The sequence below is a fragment of the Narcine bancroftii genome, chromosome 3, assembly GCF_036971445.1.
Source record: "Narcine bancroftii isolate sNarBan1 chromosome 3, sNarBan1.hap1, whole genome shotgun sequence".
Classification (NCBI taxonomy): Eukaryota; Metazoa; Chordata; class Chondrichthyes; order Torpediniformes; family Narcinidae; genus Narcine; species Narcine bancroftii.
Window position 1 is genome coordinate 88,785,947 of NC_091471.1, and position 18,601 is coordinate 88,804,547.

Below are 18,601 nucleotides of genomic sequence, written 5' to 3' on the forward strand. Positions count from 1 at the left end.
TCAACTTTCCACAGCATGTTTGCCAGTTATCCAGTTCGCTTGCTGGAAAGTGGGTTGCCACATGACCCTGCCCCCCCAGAACTGGCAACCCCCAAAGCCTGTATATATTTTTGTTTGGGCAGCCTTCCTCTCCGCCAAGACGCCTGAACCATGACTGGTCCATCCAGATCCAGATGGCAGGTTTGACGTGGTCAATTGCAAAAACTTCCTTTTTACCTTCGAAGTCCAAAATGTATGTCAAACCATTGCATCTCAGTACCTCGAAGGGACCCTCATACAGACACTGAAATGGTGCTCAATGTGCTCCTTTCTATATGAAAACTTACTTGCAGTCCTGCAAGTTCTGGGGTATATAAGACTTGGCCTAACCATGTTGAGATGTCGGCATGGGTGCTAAAGAACCGAAGGCCCTGGTGCAAGTGTCCGTAGTCCTGTCTGCCAATGGAACTGCCTCTGGCCAGTGTGTGGCCCAATCCACTAAAGTGAGAAGAAAATGGGAACCACGTGGCACCAGCAAAGGGCCTACAAGATCCATGTGTATATGGTTGAACCTCCAATATATCAGCTCAAAAGATTGTAGTGGGGCTTTCGAGTGTTGCTGAACTTTGGATGTCTGACAATGAGTGCATGTGTTCACCCAATTGCTGACCTGTTTTTGAAGCCCATGCCACACAAATCTGTTGACGACCATCCAGACAGTCATTCTGATTGATGGACATGCCAATCCATGGAACGTGTCAAATACCTGTTGCCTCCAGGCCACCGGAACGATTAGGCGTTGAATTAGATACGTCACATAGGAGTTTGAGTTCACCCGGGCCAACTTGAATTTCTGCCAGCTGCATGTTCGAGTCTCCTGTTTCGTAACACGGAATTTCTTCATGAGCTCAACATAGTCCACTCCTTGGGCTAAGGTCTGCACAGATTGTGTGGCTGGGCGTGACAGCGCATCTGCCACTAGGTTGACCTTTCCTGAGATGTGTTCGATAGCCATTGTGAACTCAGAAATATATGATTAATGTCTCTGTTGATAAGCAGACCATAGATCTGATACCTTAGTGAAGGCAAATGTAAGCGGCTTGTGGTCCGTAAAAACCGTGAAATGACTGCCTTCTAGAAAGTACCTGAAATGTCTTGATAGCTAGGTACAAAAGTACTATACTTGAGTTCTGGTGGTCTTAGGTGCTTGCTAAAGAAAGGCAATGGTTTCCAATGCCCATTGATATACTGTTCAAGCGCCTCTCCTACTGCTGTACTGGACGCATCCACTGTCAGGGTTGTCGGGGCATCTGTTCTTGGGTGGACCAGCAATGCAGCATTAGCCAATGTTTTCTTGGCGTTCTTGAATGCTGCCGATGATTTTTTGTCCCAAGTGACATCCTTTTCTTTGCCTGACACCAGGGCAAAGAGGGGGCACATGATGTGAGCCACTGATGGTAGAAACGGTGATAAAGGTTCACCATTCCAACAAACTCTTGGAGACCTTTAACTGTGCTGGGTTTAGTGAATGCCTGGATCGCCTCGACCTTTGCCGGAAGTGGTTTTGCTCCGTGTTGGTCAATTCTATGGCCCAGAAAGTCTATGGTCGCTAAATTGAGCTGTCACTTGGTTGGATTGATGGTCAACCCAAACTCATTCAAACAAGTGAAAAGCTTGCACAGATGGAACAGATATTCCTGACGATTGCAGCTAACGATAATTATGTCATCAAGATGTATGAAAGTAAAGTCAAGATCGCAGCCCACTCTGTCCATTAAATGTTGGAAAGTCAGTACGGCATTCTTGAGCCCAAAAGGCATCCTTTTGAATTCAAAAAGGACAAAGGGTGTAATAATAGGAGTTTTTGGGTGGACTGGGATCTGATGCTATCCCCATACCAGGTCCCCCTTGAAAAAGATGCAGTTCCCTGCAGTTGGACGTGAAGTCCTATAACTGCAGTACCGGGTAGTGATCCGGTGCAGTAACCTCGTTCACCCTGTGGTAATCATCCGCCTGCTGCCTTGGATACCATGTGGAGCAGGGATGACCAGGAGCTATCAGGCCATTGTCCTCCATCCTTTATATCAAGTTACAATATTTTTACAATTAAACTGCTTAAATGCCAGGTTTGAATTTTGCCTGGATTTTTCAAGTTCAGACTTCAAGACAACTTTGAAACTTAAAAGGGCAAAAAGGAGAATTTCACAGTGGATTTAAGTGACAGCTCTTGACATAGAGTTAGCATATGATCTAGTATGGCATCAAAGAGCCCTGACAAATCTATGAGAAGCAAGAATGAAGTTGCCTAAAGGAATATGCTGGTGGTGAAACCTACAGTATATCAGCCCTGCTGCAGGGCATTATTGCAAGAATACCTCAGGAAAATTTTAGCTGATTTGTTCATAGTATGCTTTCTATAATAGGGTCAGAAGAATGTATTAAAAAACTAACAGACTGCAGGAGGAACTCATCAGGATGAAGATCATCAGTGGGAGAAAAAGAATGGTCAACATTTCAGGTTAAAACCCTTTATCAAGACTGAGATTGCAGAGGGAAAAATAGTATAAAATAATAGTAAACGAGTAAAAACACTGTATTCTGCCTGGGAAGTCCACAGCCCAATGGTGTGAACACTGAATGCTCCAATTTCAGGTAACTCATTATACTTTGCACTCTCCGTCTTGAAGGGTTCCGACCCAGAATGTCAACCTTTTTTTTTCCCCTGTTGATACCTGACTTGCTGAGTTCCTCAAGCAGATTTTAAGACTGAATCAGTCTTAGGAAGTATGTTTGCTTATGATTGCCCATTATTCAATCCATTTGCTCCTCTTCACAAAATGAAACAATAACATGCTTGCAACATGACTTTGCTCAGACGTGGGCTGATATGTGACAGATAATATTCATGCTGTAGCAACTTTGTCACAGTGTGAAATGAACAAGAAAATAATCTGACGTAGTCGAGTCGAAGTACAGTAAAAGTCGTTTACTCAGTTTCCTGCAGCTTTTTAAAACCCCATGGATTCCAAATTACATCATTGCATTATGACGTCACTTGGAACCTCCCGAGCCTGTTCAATTATGCCTCCGGTGAGCTGCTACAATCCCATAAAAATGCTATCCAACCACTCTAACCCTGAAATTCAGTGTCAATATTCTCGCCATGACCCTGCTGTCAATAATAACCTGGGTTGTCACTGATCAGAAATTTCACAGGATTATCCAAAACATAGTGGATACAAAGAGCAGATCACAGGTTATCTGCAATTAATTATTCATTTCCTGATACCCATAATCTTTCCACCATTGTCAAGGCACAATTCAGGAAGATGTAGAATATAGTACACATTTTAGGAATCTACATCATCCAGGACAAAGAAGCCCTCTTAATTGACACGCTAATCTCTACCTGAAGCACATTCCCTCCACCAACTTTACAAATGGGTACAGTGTTGCTATCTATAAAATACACTGTTTACTTGTCCCCAGCACCTCCTAACACACAAGATCTACAACATAGAAGGATAAGAAATTTTGTATGTTACAATGAAGTCAACTTGCAATCTACAAACTAGACTCAAGTGCTTAACCCACCCCTACCATCCTCCTTCCAGTAACCAATGTGGTGAACCTTCTTACATTCCCTATGTTGCAAATATGATCATCCTTAAGTAGGAATATCAGTAAAGTACCCCAAAATTCCAGCTTCATTATCACCTTAGTGTAATTTCAGTGCTTGTGCTCAAATCTTCTTGCATACAATCCAGAAGGTCTTAACATTTCTCACTTTTTAATGATACAGAATGGTAGAAGTCTTTTCCAGTCCATGAAACCTGTGCAGCTCAATTATATTCAAAGAACCACATTTTGGAGTGTGGAAGGAAACCAAAGGTCATGGAGAGAATGTACAAACTCCTCACAGACAGCACCAGATTCAAACCCAATGTAACAGTGTTGGGTGAACCATTACGCTAACTGTGCCACTTACCTCTTGCTTGCAGTTACATTCATTTTCATTATACACTTTTATACTAGTGCTGATTTCCTTCAACTTCTCACTCACTCAAGCCCTGCTACTCTCCATTATTTCTGCTGGGCAGACACAAAGTATATGCTCAATTTCTCTGCCATTTCTCTAATCCCCAGTAAACTTTAATTTCTCTTTCTGGCCACAGTTAGACATTTCCTCCTGAGCTTTTGTGTATTGAATCAATATGTATTTGTTGTCACTATGTATTCTATATATTATTTAAATATGAACCTGTAGCGGCCCTTGCCTCGGACCAACACAGGAAATGGCCTTTGAACACGGCGACTAGAAAAGCATCATGTGGGCTGAAACACCTGTTCCAATAGGTCGCTGGTAGAGCAGTGAAATTGGCTAATCACCGCTAATGTGTGCCGGTGGACCGCAAGGGGCCCACTCAGGACCTGGGCATCTGAAGTAACCAATCGGCAGTTGGCCTGCTCGAGACGTGCCCAGGTGGTGACACGGTAAGAGCTACCACTGAATAAACTCAGTGTTGAATACACTCTTCTGGTGTGTGTGTGTTTCTTCTCCTGCGGATTCATGCTGCAGCCTTAAGGCTATAACCGAGAGCTACAACCTAGCCATAGCAACCTCGCTGCATAGTGACCCCAAATGGCAGAGGAAGATTTTGATGACCCTAGGAAGCTGGCTACCCAAGCAGATCTACTATTGGCGGTAAAGAGGGATGCCTGCACTTTGCTCGAGCAGGTGACAGCACTGTGTCATCAGCACCTGGCCTGGAAGATCACCATGTGACCAACATACCACCAGAACGCCACGCAGTACCGTTTCTATCACTGACAATGGGGTTCCGAGGCCCGATGATGCTGCTCCCCCTGCGCGTTCCAGGAAAACGCCCAGGCAGGCCAACGTTTTTGGCTGTGACAACCGACCAACTGCATAGCCTGCTACACATTTCAAGACTCCTGGGGTGTCGGGCTGATGTTTCTTGGTGGACACTGGGGCACAATACAGCGTCATTTCCTCAACCAACCTGGAGGCCCACTGTAGCAAAATGGGCCAGGAGCTCCGAGCAGCAAATATTCAGCACCCACACCATTCCCTACGTTTCGGGGACAGACAATTCACTTGAAAGTTTACAGTGGTGGCCATGCAACATTACTGGGTGCAGATTTCCTGCAGGCCAACTCACTTCTGGTGGATATCAAGAGGTGCCGGCTGGTGCACGCCCAGTCTGTAAAGGTTAAAATCTTGTGTTTTTGATTTGTAGCTCATTTTATGACTATCCCTTTAAGAAAAATTGTTGTTTGTAGGGTTACCATAGATACTATGATGTCATATGTCATAATATCCGAGCAGACCAAGAGTTTGTATCTCATTCTTTGAGGAATCATGATACAGATGCAAATTCTCAAGATACTTCTCTTAATTCATCTTATTTCATCTTAATTCATCTTATTTCATCATATCTTGTTTTTCTTTTATATTTATTTAAAGTTGAATATCGTTATTATATAGTATGTTTTACTCATCGCTATGAAAATCTCAATGCGAAGTTATGCAAAATGCATCAACAAATTAAAGCTACTTAAAGCTTCAACTACAAAATTTGAATTATTGAATTAATAAGATGGTCATTCAGAATATTGTCACTTATGTTTCTGTGAAGGTGACATTTTTTGAAATTGGGAAATACCAGAACTTGGAAAAGTGTTGTCTATATGGACATTTCAATCACTCTCACTCAAGGGCATTGAACTCACTAGCTGCCACCTGCACTCAGTGAGTACTGACGACAACAAATTAACTCGGGTCCGAGCAGAATTTCCCTCCATCACCGCACCTCACTTCCATTTGGCAGAACCAAAACATGGGGTGAAGCATCAAATCATTACATAGGGCCCTGCCCTCAGCTCAACCGTGGCTCAGACTTTCCTAAGGCTGATGGATGCAGTGGGCCGGGTTCTGCATTTTGTCTTCATCTACCTCAACAACATTTTAATTGCCAGCCACACAACCACACCGAGCATGCCGCCCACTTAAATCAATTATTCTCCAGGCTGAGTGATTTTGCCCTGTCATTCCGACTGCATGGAAGAGGCAGATTTTCAACTCATTCCACTACTTGGCTCACCTCGCCATCAGGACTACAGTCAAAATGGTGGCAAACAGGTATGTCTGGCACAACCTCTGCAGAGGTTGCCCTGTGGGCTGGGACTTGTATTCAGTGCCAGTGATCCAAAATCACATTACCTTCTCACGCTGGTCGACCGGATGACCAGATGGCCAGAGGCGGTGCCACTATCAGATGCTTCCATAGAAGCATGCGCACGGGCTTTACTCAGCACTGGGGTAAGCACATTTTGGGGTCACCAAACACCTTACATCAGACCGGGGACCCAATTCAATTCTAGTCTGTGGACCGCCTTAGCCCACACCCTGGGGACCCAACTCCACCACACCACCGTGTTATCACCCACTGGCCAATGGATTGGTGGAGAGGTTCCACAGACACCTTAAGGCAGCCTTAATGGCATAGCTTACCGGACCTACCGGTAACTGGCCCTCCTTGGGTCCTGTTAGGCATCCGCACTGCACCCAAGGAGGGCCTCAAGGCATCCTCTGCTGAGCTAGTCTATGGCGCACTTCCCGGCAACCACATTGTCCCAACTACATGAGGACTTAGGCATCCTAGCCCCCTGCTAAACCTAGACCCCCACGACCAACCCTGCCCTTACGTCCTAAATAACTTTACTGACTGTAAATACATGTTTGTTCAGCACGGGGATCACCGGCCAGCTCTACAGCGGCCTTATGAGGGACCATACCGTGTCCTCAGACACAACGGCTCCACCTGCGTTTTGGACATTGGTGGCAGGGAAGAGACTTTCACACTCAACCGGTTGAATCGGGCCTACTTGGACTTTGACCAGCTCATCACTCACCTGACCCCATGGCACAGGGGTCAGTCTCCAAAAAACGGTGCCCCGATCGCCAGTTCCGGGGGGTGGGGGGGTCGTGTAGTGGCCCATGCCTCGGGCCGACACAGGAAATGGGCATTGAACATGGTGACCGGCAAAGCATCGTGGTGGCTGAAACACCTGTTTCCATAGGCTGCCGGCAGAGCGGTGAAACTGGCCAATCACACCCGGTGGTTCGCAGGGGGCCCAATCAGTACCCAGGGATCTAAGGTAACCAATCAGCAAGCCACGCCCTGGTGGTGATGCAGCCGAGCTGACTGTAAAAGGCAGAGCGGCCTCTGAATAAATTCAGCGTTGAATTCACTCTACTGGTGTGTGTGTGGATTTGAGGTTCTTCTTTCTTTCTTCTTTGGCTTGGCTTCGCAGACGAAGATTTATGGAGGGGTAAATGGAGGGTAAATGTCCATGTCAGCTGCAGGCTCGTTTGTGGCTGACAAGTCCAATGCGGGACAGGCAGACACGGTTGCAGCGGTTGCAGGGGAAAATTGGTGGGTTGGGTGTTGGGTTTTTCCTCCTTTGTCTTTTGTCAGTGAGTGGGCTCTGCGGTCTTCTTCAAAGGAGGTTGCTGCCCGCCGAACTGTGAGGCGCCAAGATGCACGGTTTGAGGCGATATCAGCCCACTGGCGGTGGTCAATGTGGCAGGCACCAAGAGATTTCTTTAGGCAGTCTTTGTACCTCTTCTTTGGTGCACCTCTGTCACGGTGGCCAGTGGAGAGCTCGCCATATAACACGATCTTGGGAAGGCGATGGTCCTCCATTCTGGAGACATGACCTACCCAGCGCAGTTGGATCTTCAGCAGCGTGGATTCGATGCTGTCGGCCTCTGCCATCTTGAGTACTTCGATGTTAGGGATGAAGTCGCTCCAATGAATGTTGAGGATGGAGCGGAGACAACGCTAGTGGAAGCATTCTAGGAGCCGTAGGTGATGCCGGTAGAGGACCCATGATTCGAAGCCGAACAGGAGTGTGGTTATGACAACGGCTCTGTATACGCTAATCTTTGAGGTTTTTCATTTGGTTGTTTTTCCAGACTCTTTTGTGTAGTCTTCCAAAGGCGCTATTTGCCTTGGCAAGTCTGTTGTCTATCTCGTTGTCGATCCTTGCATCCGAAGAAATGGTGCAGCTGAGATAGGTAAATTGGTTGACCATTTTGAGTTTTGTGTGCCCGATGGAGATGTGGGGGGGGGGGGGGGGTGGTAGTCATGGTGGGGAGCTGGCTGATGGAGGACCTCAGTTTTCTTCAGGCTGACTTCCAGCCCATCCCGGTCCAGGCAGAAGCGAGGGGGAGGCGGCGGCCCCGGCCTCGTCGTGAGGCAGGCGGAGGCCCCGGTCCGGGCAGAAGCGAGGGGGAGGCGGAGGCCCCGGCCTCGGTCGAGTGAGGCAGGCGGAGGCCCCGGTCCGGGCAGAGGGTAGGTGGCGGAGGTCCCGGTCCGGGCAGGAGCGAGGGGGAAGCGCGGCGGCCCCGGCCTCGGTCGAGTGAGGCAGGCACAGGCCCCGGTCCGGGCAGAAGTGAGGGGGAGGCGGTGGCCCCGGCCTCGGCAGAGCGAAGCAGGCAGAGACCCCAGTCCGGGCAGAAAGAAGGAGTCGGCGGCCCTGGTCCGGGCACAGGGAAAGCAGCAGCGGCCCCGGCCCCGGTCCGGGCAGTATGGTCCGACCTAGGAGGGGAGGCAGGCCCCTCCAGCCTGGGTAAGAAACCTGCATAGGAGAATGCCACTCTGATATAAAACCTTCGGATTTGAGGTTCAGCCTTAGGCTATAATTGAGAGCTATAACCTAGCTGTAGCCATAGCGACCTCACTACAAACCATTTGCTGTCATTTCATTTACCAATCTATTGTAACCAATTCATTGCCTCATACCTTTGTAGTTTGATTTGTTCAGATTTAATATTCTAGTTTCATATCAAACTAACTCACTTTCAAGCTTTGAGTTTTTATATTATGATCATTCTTTCCTAAAAACCTCTTAACCAGATTATTAGTTAATTAACTCTTTTCAGTCCAGTCTACAATGTTTCATCATTGGTTTCTCAAAATAATAATTTGAAAAATATTTCTTATATGCTTCATGAACATTTCCCCCCACACAAATACATGTCATTTGGTTTGCCATTTGAGATGTGGATTAAATTGCCCCATAATTGCCCCTTATATATACATCAATTTTTTTTTTATACAATTCTCCTGCATGACTATGACTGTTTTGGGAGGTAGCTCAGCAATGTTTTCTTCCTCCTGCTGTTCCTTATTTCCATCCAAACTGATTCTACTTAATATTTTGTAATCTGTTCTCTTTACTGATTAGAGCCCACGTTTTGTAACCACAAGTGCCCCTTTTTCTAAGTGAATATCTATATACTTCTCTTTTTGCTACAGGTACACAGTCCTTTATCGGGAACCCTTGGGGGACAGTGTGTTCTGAATTTCGTATTTTTCCGGATTTTGGAAAGTCAGATTTAAGCCCCACCTGAATTGTGCTGCCCTATCCACCCCCACCACCTTCCAGTTGCACTGCCGTTCCCCCCTCCCCTCACCTGCCCAACTCGCGCTGCCAGTCTCTCGCCCTCGCCCGCCCAACTTGCGCTGCTGGTCTCACCCCCCTCGCCTGCCCAACTTGCACTGGCGGTCTCTCGCCCTCGCCCACCCAACTCACGCTGCCAGTCTCACCCCCCTCACCTGCCCAACTCGCACTGCCATCTCTCCCCCTTGCCCGCCTGATTTGCGCTGCCATCTCTCTCCCTACTTTCCGGATTTTGGAGCTTTCCGGATTTTAGATGTCTGGATAAAGGATTGTGTACCTGTATTATCCATTATTGCTCACTTTTGTATACACATTCTGCACTGATGAAATTATGCTTCCTCTTAATGAAAAAGGAGTAGGATGAAGTGTGTGTGTGTGTGTGTGTGTGTGTGTAAATATAGTATTAGTTGAAATCTTTGAGTGAAGGCAAGATTAAAAAGGAAAGAATTTTGTGGACTATGATTATGTCACAGATGAATGTTTTTTGAGTTAAATATTAAAAGCCAGTGTTTTGTAATGTGTTGAGATTTTTTTTAAACAAGGGTAATTATTTCAATGTGGTTTGGTTTTTAGTTGGCATTATTTCTGTCTCCGATGCCAAATAGATGTAGAGGTCTTGTTTCATGTTGCTTTTTTGTGTACTGTAAATCCATTTGAGCGCAGTCCTTATTTTCTCAACAAATGGCTTTACGTGATTTATACAGTTACGTTTTTTTCACAATAAATAAACTGAAGAACTGAATGCTTTCCCTCAAGCATGTAGAAGGAGCACAATTGCATCACTTCATTTTTTCTGGTTAACAGTGGAAAATAATGATACTTGCCTTGCAGCTACCACAGAAGTTTACTAGGCTTTTTGCATTCCAATAATGGTAATTGGGATTTCAGAATAACATGGCACTCCTTATGTGTGTCCCAGAACATGTTCTCTGTGAGGAATGCAAAATCTAACAAAGGTTTTGTTAACTGGAATATTATGTAGAAAAAAGTAAAATACAAAGCAGGAAAGAAAAATGGGATTAAGAGAGAGAGGAAGATGAAACTGCATTCATAAAGCTTACATTCAGTGCTAGATTGTTTGGTAGTAATTAAAATGTATTGTGCAGTTAAGGATTTACTTAATCTTGGTGGTATAGATTCTAACTTGTCATTACATATTTAGTGGATATCCAGTGAGTGAGGACTGCAAATTCATGCCCTTCATGTGCCTCATTATTGAACCTCAGAATAGGAAAGGTTCAGCAAGAAGAAAACAAATCGGACCACAAACTCTAGTTTCCATCTTTAATTCCAGTCATTAAAATGTTGAAAGTTCATGGTAGGTGCTGAGACCCCGATGTTAACTTTATAACTCTAGTTTTAATGAATAGAAGGTTGCTAATTACTTAGCAAAGAGTACCACAAGTAAATATTTGATTTGTCCATTACAGAACACTTGAATAGTCAGTAGTTCTCGATTTAGTAGGAAAATTATGATCACATTAACAAATTCAGTGTAAAAGTTTCATCAAATGAACTTTCAATATTTGTGTGTCTTGATTATTCTTTCCTAAAAACCTCTTAATCAGATTATTAGTTAATTAACTCTTTCCAGTCCAGTCCACAATGTTTCATCATTGGTTTCTCAAAATAATAATCTGTCAATATTGTTTCTATCTTGCAAATTTTTTTCAGTTTACCTAATCCTGTGTGGTTTTTTAACCCCAATGTTTTCTTTTTATTTATTAGCAGAATCTGCTTCACTGCTGCCATGATGCTGTTTTTCCTTTCTATGTTAGCTCTTCTGTATCTTGATCAAGTGGAGATAAATATTTTCCACTTTCTTTTCTTATTTCATGTGTTATTGCTCCGTCTTCAGACTTTTAAAACACAAGTTTGACATACAGTTATTTCCAAATTTACTTCCTCTTCTGTAGTTCCCATTTCTGATCTTGGTGTGCTCAACGTCAATCTTGCCATTCTTAATTTTAAAATGTTATAAGGGTCTATAATATACTTTTTTCCATCCACTTAGTCTCCCAAGCACAAAATACTGCAGACAAAATGAAAAAGCTAGAGATGCTGGAAGTCTAAAATTAATCCGAAAATGCTGCAAATAGTCAACAGGTCAAGCAGCATCTGTGTTATTTCTCTTGCTTGACTGTACCAGCAATTTTAACACCAAAGGCTCTTAAAATTAATCTCTTTACTTACACATCAATAGGATACTTGCACATATGAAATTTGAATTTGATAGATTTAAATGCTTGAAGTGCAATTGTAAAATTTTAACATTTAGATGGCCTTATTTTGAAATATTTTGTAGAGACTGCATTTTCACTTGTGATATCAAAATCTCCCACTTCTATATCTAAATAATGGTATAATTACCCAAGTGCAAAGTACCAGCAGTTTTTATATTTATGGTCTATAATATTCTACTTCCTTCTCTAGTCAGAATCGTTTCATAATTTGAGAGCACCATGGGATTATTTTGCATACCTGCCAAGTTTCCAGCACTCGTTGTAGAACAGGAAAAAAAGATGACCTTATTTAAATTGCCTTATAATGCATCCCAACCCACTCATCTGCACATGCATTAAAGTGGTAAGGTGTTAGCTTTGGCTCAGTAGTAGGACCTTCAAAAAAAAATGATCATTCAAGCCCACTCCAGAGATTTTAGCGCCTATTATAAACATTTTTGGAATCTATTGACAGGACGCTGCACTGCCAAAAGTGCCATATTCCAAACCTAAGCCCTATCTATTCTGTTAGAATTTAAAAGATCCCATGATATTATTCAAAGGGAAAGATTGTTCTCCCAGACTTCTTCTATCATTTTCTCCTCATCCAAAGTGATTAAAAACAATAAGATTATGCAATAATTTAACAATAACTTTTGTGAAGACTTACTGAATGTGATGTAGCCACTGCATATAAGCCTGTGTTATATTTCTGCCCACTTTTCAAAACTACTCATTAGTTGTGAGGTGCTTTGAATTACCTTAACATGATTGATTATAAATTTGTGGTTTCTTTATTTATCCACCTACTTCATCTGTTTTTTGTTAATATAATTTTCCTTCTGTTTTTCAATCCATCTTCAACTAATTTTCTTTTCATTTTCATTCTCCTGTTAACTGTCCACAGCACCCAATCGATGTACTATTTTATTATTACTCTCAAAGTATTAAAGGGCACACCTGGAATATTTTGCATGGATATACTTGCACTGAAGGCAGTCCAAGGAGATTCACAAGTCTTAATTCCTAGGATTAGAGTGTTCTCCTTTTAATAGAGGCTATACACATTGGGTCTCTATTCTATGGAGTTCAGACGAATGAGGGTAACTTTATTCAAACATAAGATTCCAATAAAATGGTGAATTAAATTTTATTTTGAGGATAAGGCAGTAGGTGTAGGCCAAGTAATTATCAGCCAGTAAGTTTGACTTCAGTCGTGGGGAAGGTTATGGAGGGTATTCTTCGAGATAGTATATACGCATATCTAGATAGGCAGGGATTGATTAGGGGCACCCAGAATGGGTTTGTGAAAGGAAAGTCAAGTTTGACGAACGTTGTTGAGTTTTTTGAGGAAGTGACAAAAAAGGTGGATGAAGGTAGAGCGGTTGATGTGATCTATTCGGATTTTAGTAAGCCTTTTGATAAGGTTCCACATGGAAGGTTAATAAGGAAGGTTCAGTCACTAGGAATTAGTAGAGAGATTGTGACATGGGTTCAGAGGTGGCTGGGAGATGGACAGCAGGGAGTCATGGTGGACAACTGTATGTCAGGTTGGAAGCCTGTGACAAGCGGGGTGCCTCAGGGATCGGTGCTGGATCCCTTGTTGTTCATTTATATTAATGATTTAGAGGAGGGTGTGGTGACCTTGGTAAGCAAATATGCGGATGATACGAAAATAGGGGGAGTGGTGGATAGTGAGGTAGATTTTCTTGGATTTCAGAAGAATTTGGTTTGTTTGGAAGAGTGGGCTGAAAGATGGCAGATGGAATTTATTGTAGACAAGTGTGAGGTGTTGCATTTCAGTAAAAATAACCAGAATAGGACATATACAGTTAGGGGCAGGGCATTGAGGCACGCAGAGGAGCAAAGGGACCTGGGGGGTTATGGTACAGAGTTCACTGAAGACTGATTCCCATGTAGACAGGGTGGTTAAGAAAGCATATGATATGCTGGCCTTGATAAATCATAGTATAGAGTATAGGAGTTGGGAGGTGATGCTCCAGCTGTTTAAGGCATTGGTGAGGCCAGGTTTGGAGTATTGTGCTCAGTTCTGGTCTCCAAATTATAGAAAGGATATAGATAAGGTGAAGAGGGTGCAGAGAAGGTTTACAAGGATATTGCCTGGCTTACAGCATCTGGATTACAGGGAGAGATTAAGGAGACTGGGACTTTATTCATTGGAACTGAGCGGGGACTTGATAGAGGAATTTAAAATTATGAAAGGAATAGATAGACTAGACATAAACAGACTCTTCCCCCTGAGAGCTGGAGAGGTTGGAACAAGAGGCCATGAGTTAAGGGTAAGGGGGCAACACTTTAGGAGAAATATTAGAGATGGCTTTTTCACTCAGCGAGTGGTGGCAGAATGGAATGAACTTCCAAATGAGATAGTTGCGTCAGGGTCCCTTCTGTCATTTAAGAGAAGGTTGGGTGAGGGGGTTGGAGGGTTATTGGCGGAGAGCGGGAGGTTTGAGCTAGTGGAGTTGTTCTAGTTAACCGGTGCAGACTTGAAAGGCCGACATGGCCTGTTTCCGCTCCATAAATGGTTATATGGATAGTGAATCTCTGGAATTCTCTGGCCCTGAAGGAGTGGAGGCCAGATGATTAAATATATTTATGATGGAAATAGATACAGGAAATATTGAAGATTATGGAGACAGCATATAAGAGTCCACCATAGATTAGCGATGACGGTATTGAACAGCGAGGGCCTTGAGGCAGGCTTGAAGAATCTCATGGCTTCCTGTTACACCCAATTTCTTGCATTCAAGCTTGGAGTTTCCTTTTGTTCTTTCCACATATGTCATACTCTTTAATAGAGTTCTTTAGAATATATTATCTGAGACAGCTCCTTTTTGCACATCGAACTTCATTTTCTTTTCTTAAAATTGTGGGTTTGGTTGATAGATTCTAAATACACTGATCTGCATGTTCGGACACATTTAGAGAGCAATGCTGAAAAAAAGATTCATTATCTAGTTTTTTTAGTCTTCTGGTATCACAATCCTCAAAGTTATTGCCCAATTACATTTGCCAATAACCTCTTTGTCATATTTTGCTGTTCACCATGTACACTTCCATTATTTTCATCTTTAAAATATCTCTGTGTGTTTTGAGGATCCAATAGCACCAGAGCAGTGTTCCTTTGTTACTGCATTAAAATATTAGCCTAGATTATGACTTGCCACGAGACCTGAACTCTGAAAGTTCTGGTACTGATGGAAAGAAGACCATTGAGCCAAGGATGATATCTCAGAAGTTAAATAATTAAGGATAAGTAGACTAATAGGCAAGAAATTATTTTCTACATGGCAAGCTGAGTGCAGGAATTCAGTTTAAAAACTTGAAATATCAAATATCGTGCATTCGATATTGCTCGGACAAAATAGTAGCATTTAAAATGATTCTAGATAGACACATAAATATGAAAGAAATGGAGGGAGATCTATCAGGCACAAGCAGAATATTTTTGGTTTGATTTGGACATGTTCAGCACAGACACATGGGCCAAAGTGCGTGTCCCTACACTGTACTGTTCCATGATCTAAAAAGTCCTTTTCATCATCAATGTAATGGGGTATTTATCAAGTTGGACAGTTAATTGAGGTACTGCATCTCATGCAACAGAATTTTGCTGCTAACAGAAATAGACTTGGGCCTCTGTGCTATAGTGTTTTAACTTGTCCAAATTATACATGACTAGGAAAAGGCAAAAGATAAATATAAAGAAACTTTATCTGATGAATTGAAAAAGTTTGATTGCAATATTGAAGAAAGTTAGTGGTGCTCATTTTGTTGGGCTTTAGCAGCAGGTCCACATACAACTACTGTCATTGCTTACTGAAGATGCGAGCAACTTTCAGAACTCGCTCATGAACACAGAAGTCCAACAGCAGTGCAGGTTTGGTGGGATTCCCCTGCACATAATGTTAGGAAGTCTGATTTTTTTAAAAATGAGATTTGTGGAAAAGAAATGTTAGAATTTGTTTAAAATAATTTAATCTTTTTTAATGTTTTTAATTATTTCATATTACTGAAGCAATTTTAATATTTTTGAGTTTAAAGTTTTTTCCTTTAGAGTCTTTTCAACATTTTTGAATATTGGGAATATTTAGAAACATAGACAGTTGACAGAGCTTTGGGTGGAGTTTCAAGTGGAATTTTTGTGCATGGTGTGACTAATTCCAATCTGACCACACAATTATGTTGTACGAGGACCTGAATCAACTTGGAACCTCAAAGTTCAACTCCAAGAACACGTCAACCAACAAAATCAACTTTCTGGAAAACACGGCAGTGAGTGTGGGTAGAAAGCCATAGTAAAATTTGGATGGCAGTGATTCAACTTTTGAATTGAGAGAGAGCATTGAAAATCTGAGCATTGAGTAGATATATCTGAAGGAAGTTGATGAATGTACAGTGCAGTCATCAACAAGGTAAAAGTAGATAATGAATTAAGAAAGAAGTTGCTGTAAAGAAGGAGTAAGATGTGAAAATCGGGCCCTTAGGAGCAATTTAAAGACAGTGGTGTTCAAAAACAAAAGATTTTAAAAATATGTTATCTTAATTTTAAGAGGCTCTTCCAGCCTCTGAGCCCATGCTGCCAAAATATAGCAATTAATGTAAAAACCCTGTCCATTTTTGGAGACTAGGAGGAAACCAGAGAATCCAAGGAAACCTTGGGCAGTGACAGGGAGAACGTACAAATTTCTTATAGACAGCGCCAGATTTGAATCCAGGTCACTGCTGTTGTAATAGTGTAATAGTGTTGCACTAACCACTATGCAAACCATGCCACCCTTTTAGAACTCAGTTTTATCTAAAAATATCAGTAAGTTTCTAGAATTTATTGCAATAAATAATAGCACATGTTTCTAATAGCTACATTCTTTTTGTGTCTAGTGGTGAATTTTGAAGCAGCTGCCTGGAACTCATTCTTCTAGTTGATTTTATTGCTTAGAAAATTATATGCTTATGTAAATATTGTTTTCATGCAGTGAAGAGCTACGCAGGGAAGCACGTCATTTAAAACGGGAAATATTGGCAGCAAAACTGAAAAAGACAGACGTTCCTAAAAAGGAAGAAACAGAATCCAAAGGTAAAAAAAGCAATAATATATTTATATAAAACATCTGGGTTTTATAATAGGTTGTTCAAAAGTCAGTAAGCAACAAATAACTAACACCTGTAAATCAATCAGGATTACACTGTCTTAACCATGATGCTATCCACCATGTTCCTGCCAGGGGTGTGAAATCTAACACGTACTGTATATTAAGCAATTTGGGTGCCTGTCCAATAAACATTCCAAACATAGAACATCCTACACTTAATTTCCCAGTTATTTATCAGCATTGTCTAGATTTAATTTACTCTGTCACTTCTCTGCTTATTTCCTGCTAACTGTTCTCTCTGGCTTATTTATTCTTGTACATGTGCTCTTCATTAAAGTTGACAATATTTATATGGGGAAGGTCAATAACACAACAGTCTTTCTAATTAGCTAAAATATTTCTAAACTTTCAGAATCCCTTAATTTTGAAAAATTATGAACAGAAATCCGCATGATTTTCCTTATTCAAAGAAGATGGCTACAATTTCTTTTAGCTAAAGGACTTTTACTGTGTTGACTCTGTTTTATTCCCCATATATTTCCAGATCTGTTAGATGTTGTCCTATATTAAATCCTATATAATTGCAATCTCTGGATGCTTAGATGAACTTGTAATCATCTAGTCCAGCTATATTCAACCTTTTTTGGCTATGGCCTGCACTAAGACTCTACTCAATGTTTTTGGGCCCCCTTACCTCCTGAAGCAGTCAAATTTTGGTTTATTTTATATTTCTCTCCTCCAGCTACATATAAAAAAAACATTTTTAAAAATTGTTATGTGAGGTGAAAAGAAAACAAGGCTTTTACTTAAACGTGCTGTGGTCTCCAGGTCCCCCATTGAGAATATTTGACCTAGTCTATCAATTTTTCACTTTTCATTTAGAAGAGTTGCATTCATCTCTGATTTCATTCAGAATTCTGGGGTGCTTGCCCAAATTTAAAATGATTTTTTAAAAATGCATATCTTAAAAAATATAGTTGTTTATTTCCAACATTTTTTGCCTTAAATTTAATTTTTTGCTTTTATTTTTATTCATGGGTTTGGGGTTAAACATTTCTTGTTTATGTTTACAATTGAAATAGTGAGTTCAAAACATTAAAACAAGTATTGATAGTGAAATAAATTTGAAAATGGAATCTTTCCAGAAAAATCAACTAAAAAACAGTGTGGAAAAACAGAGGGCCCGTGGAGTCCAAATCCATAGATCTCTCAAGGTTATTGCGCAGGTTGATAAGATAGAGAAGAAGGCTGCTCTTCATTAGTTGGGGGATTGAGTTCAAGGGTTGTGAGGCTATGTTGCAGCTCTATAAAACTCAGGTTAGACCATGCTTGGAATTTTATGTTCAGTTTTAGTTGTCTCATTACAGAAAGAAGATTTACCAAGATGTTGTGTGGATTGGTAACATCTTATGAGGCAAGGTTAACAGAGCTAGGACTTTTCTCTTTGGAATGAAGAAGGATGAGAGGTGACAATAAAGATCTACAGGATTATGAGAGGCAAAAATAAGGTGGACAGCCAGCACCTTTTTCCTGGGACGAGAGTAGCAAACACCAGAGGATATCTGTACAAGGTGATAGAACAACAGCGGAAAGATTTTTATACAGACAGGTGGGTGCCTCGAATGTATTGCCAGATGTAGTGGTGGAGGCTGGTACAATAGGGACATGTCATGATAATGAATATGAATGAGATGTACCGGAAGTCACGTGGTATGAGAGAGAGATAAGAGCACAAGCAGGAGAACAAAGGAAACTGGAAAATAAAGACTCTGAGAAGTTTACATGAGAAAACTT

At 41.9% G+C, this 18,601-nt stretch overlaps 1 protein-coding gene across 1 annotated transcript in view; it reads left to right on the forward strand.

Moving 5' to 3' along the window:
* Positions 1–18,601, forward strand: part of cwc27 (CWC27 spliceosome associated cyclophilin) — a 235,233-nt gene that overhangs the window by 139,709 nt on the left and 76,923 nt on the right. Inside the window, exon 11 of the mRNA XM_069924501.1 lies at positions 16,691–16,791. Within this exon, the coding sequence (XP_069780602.1) occupies positions 16,691–16,791 (101 nt within the window). The remainder of the gene's footprint in view (positions 1–16,690; positions 16,792–18,601) is intronic.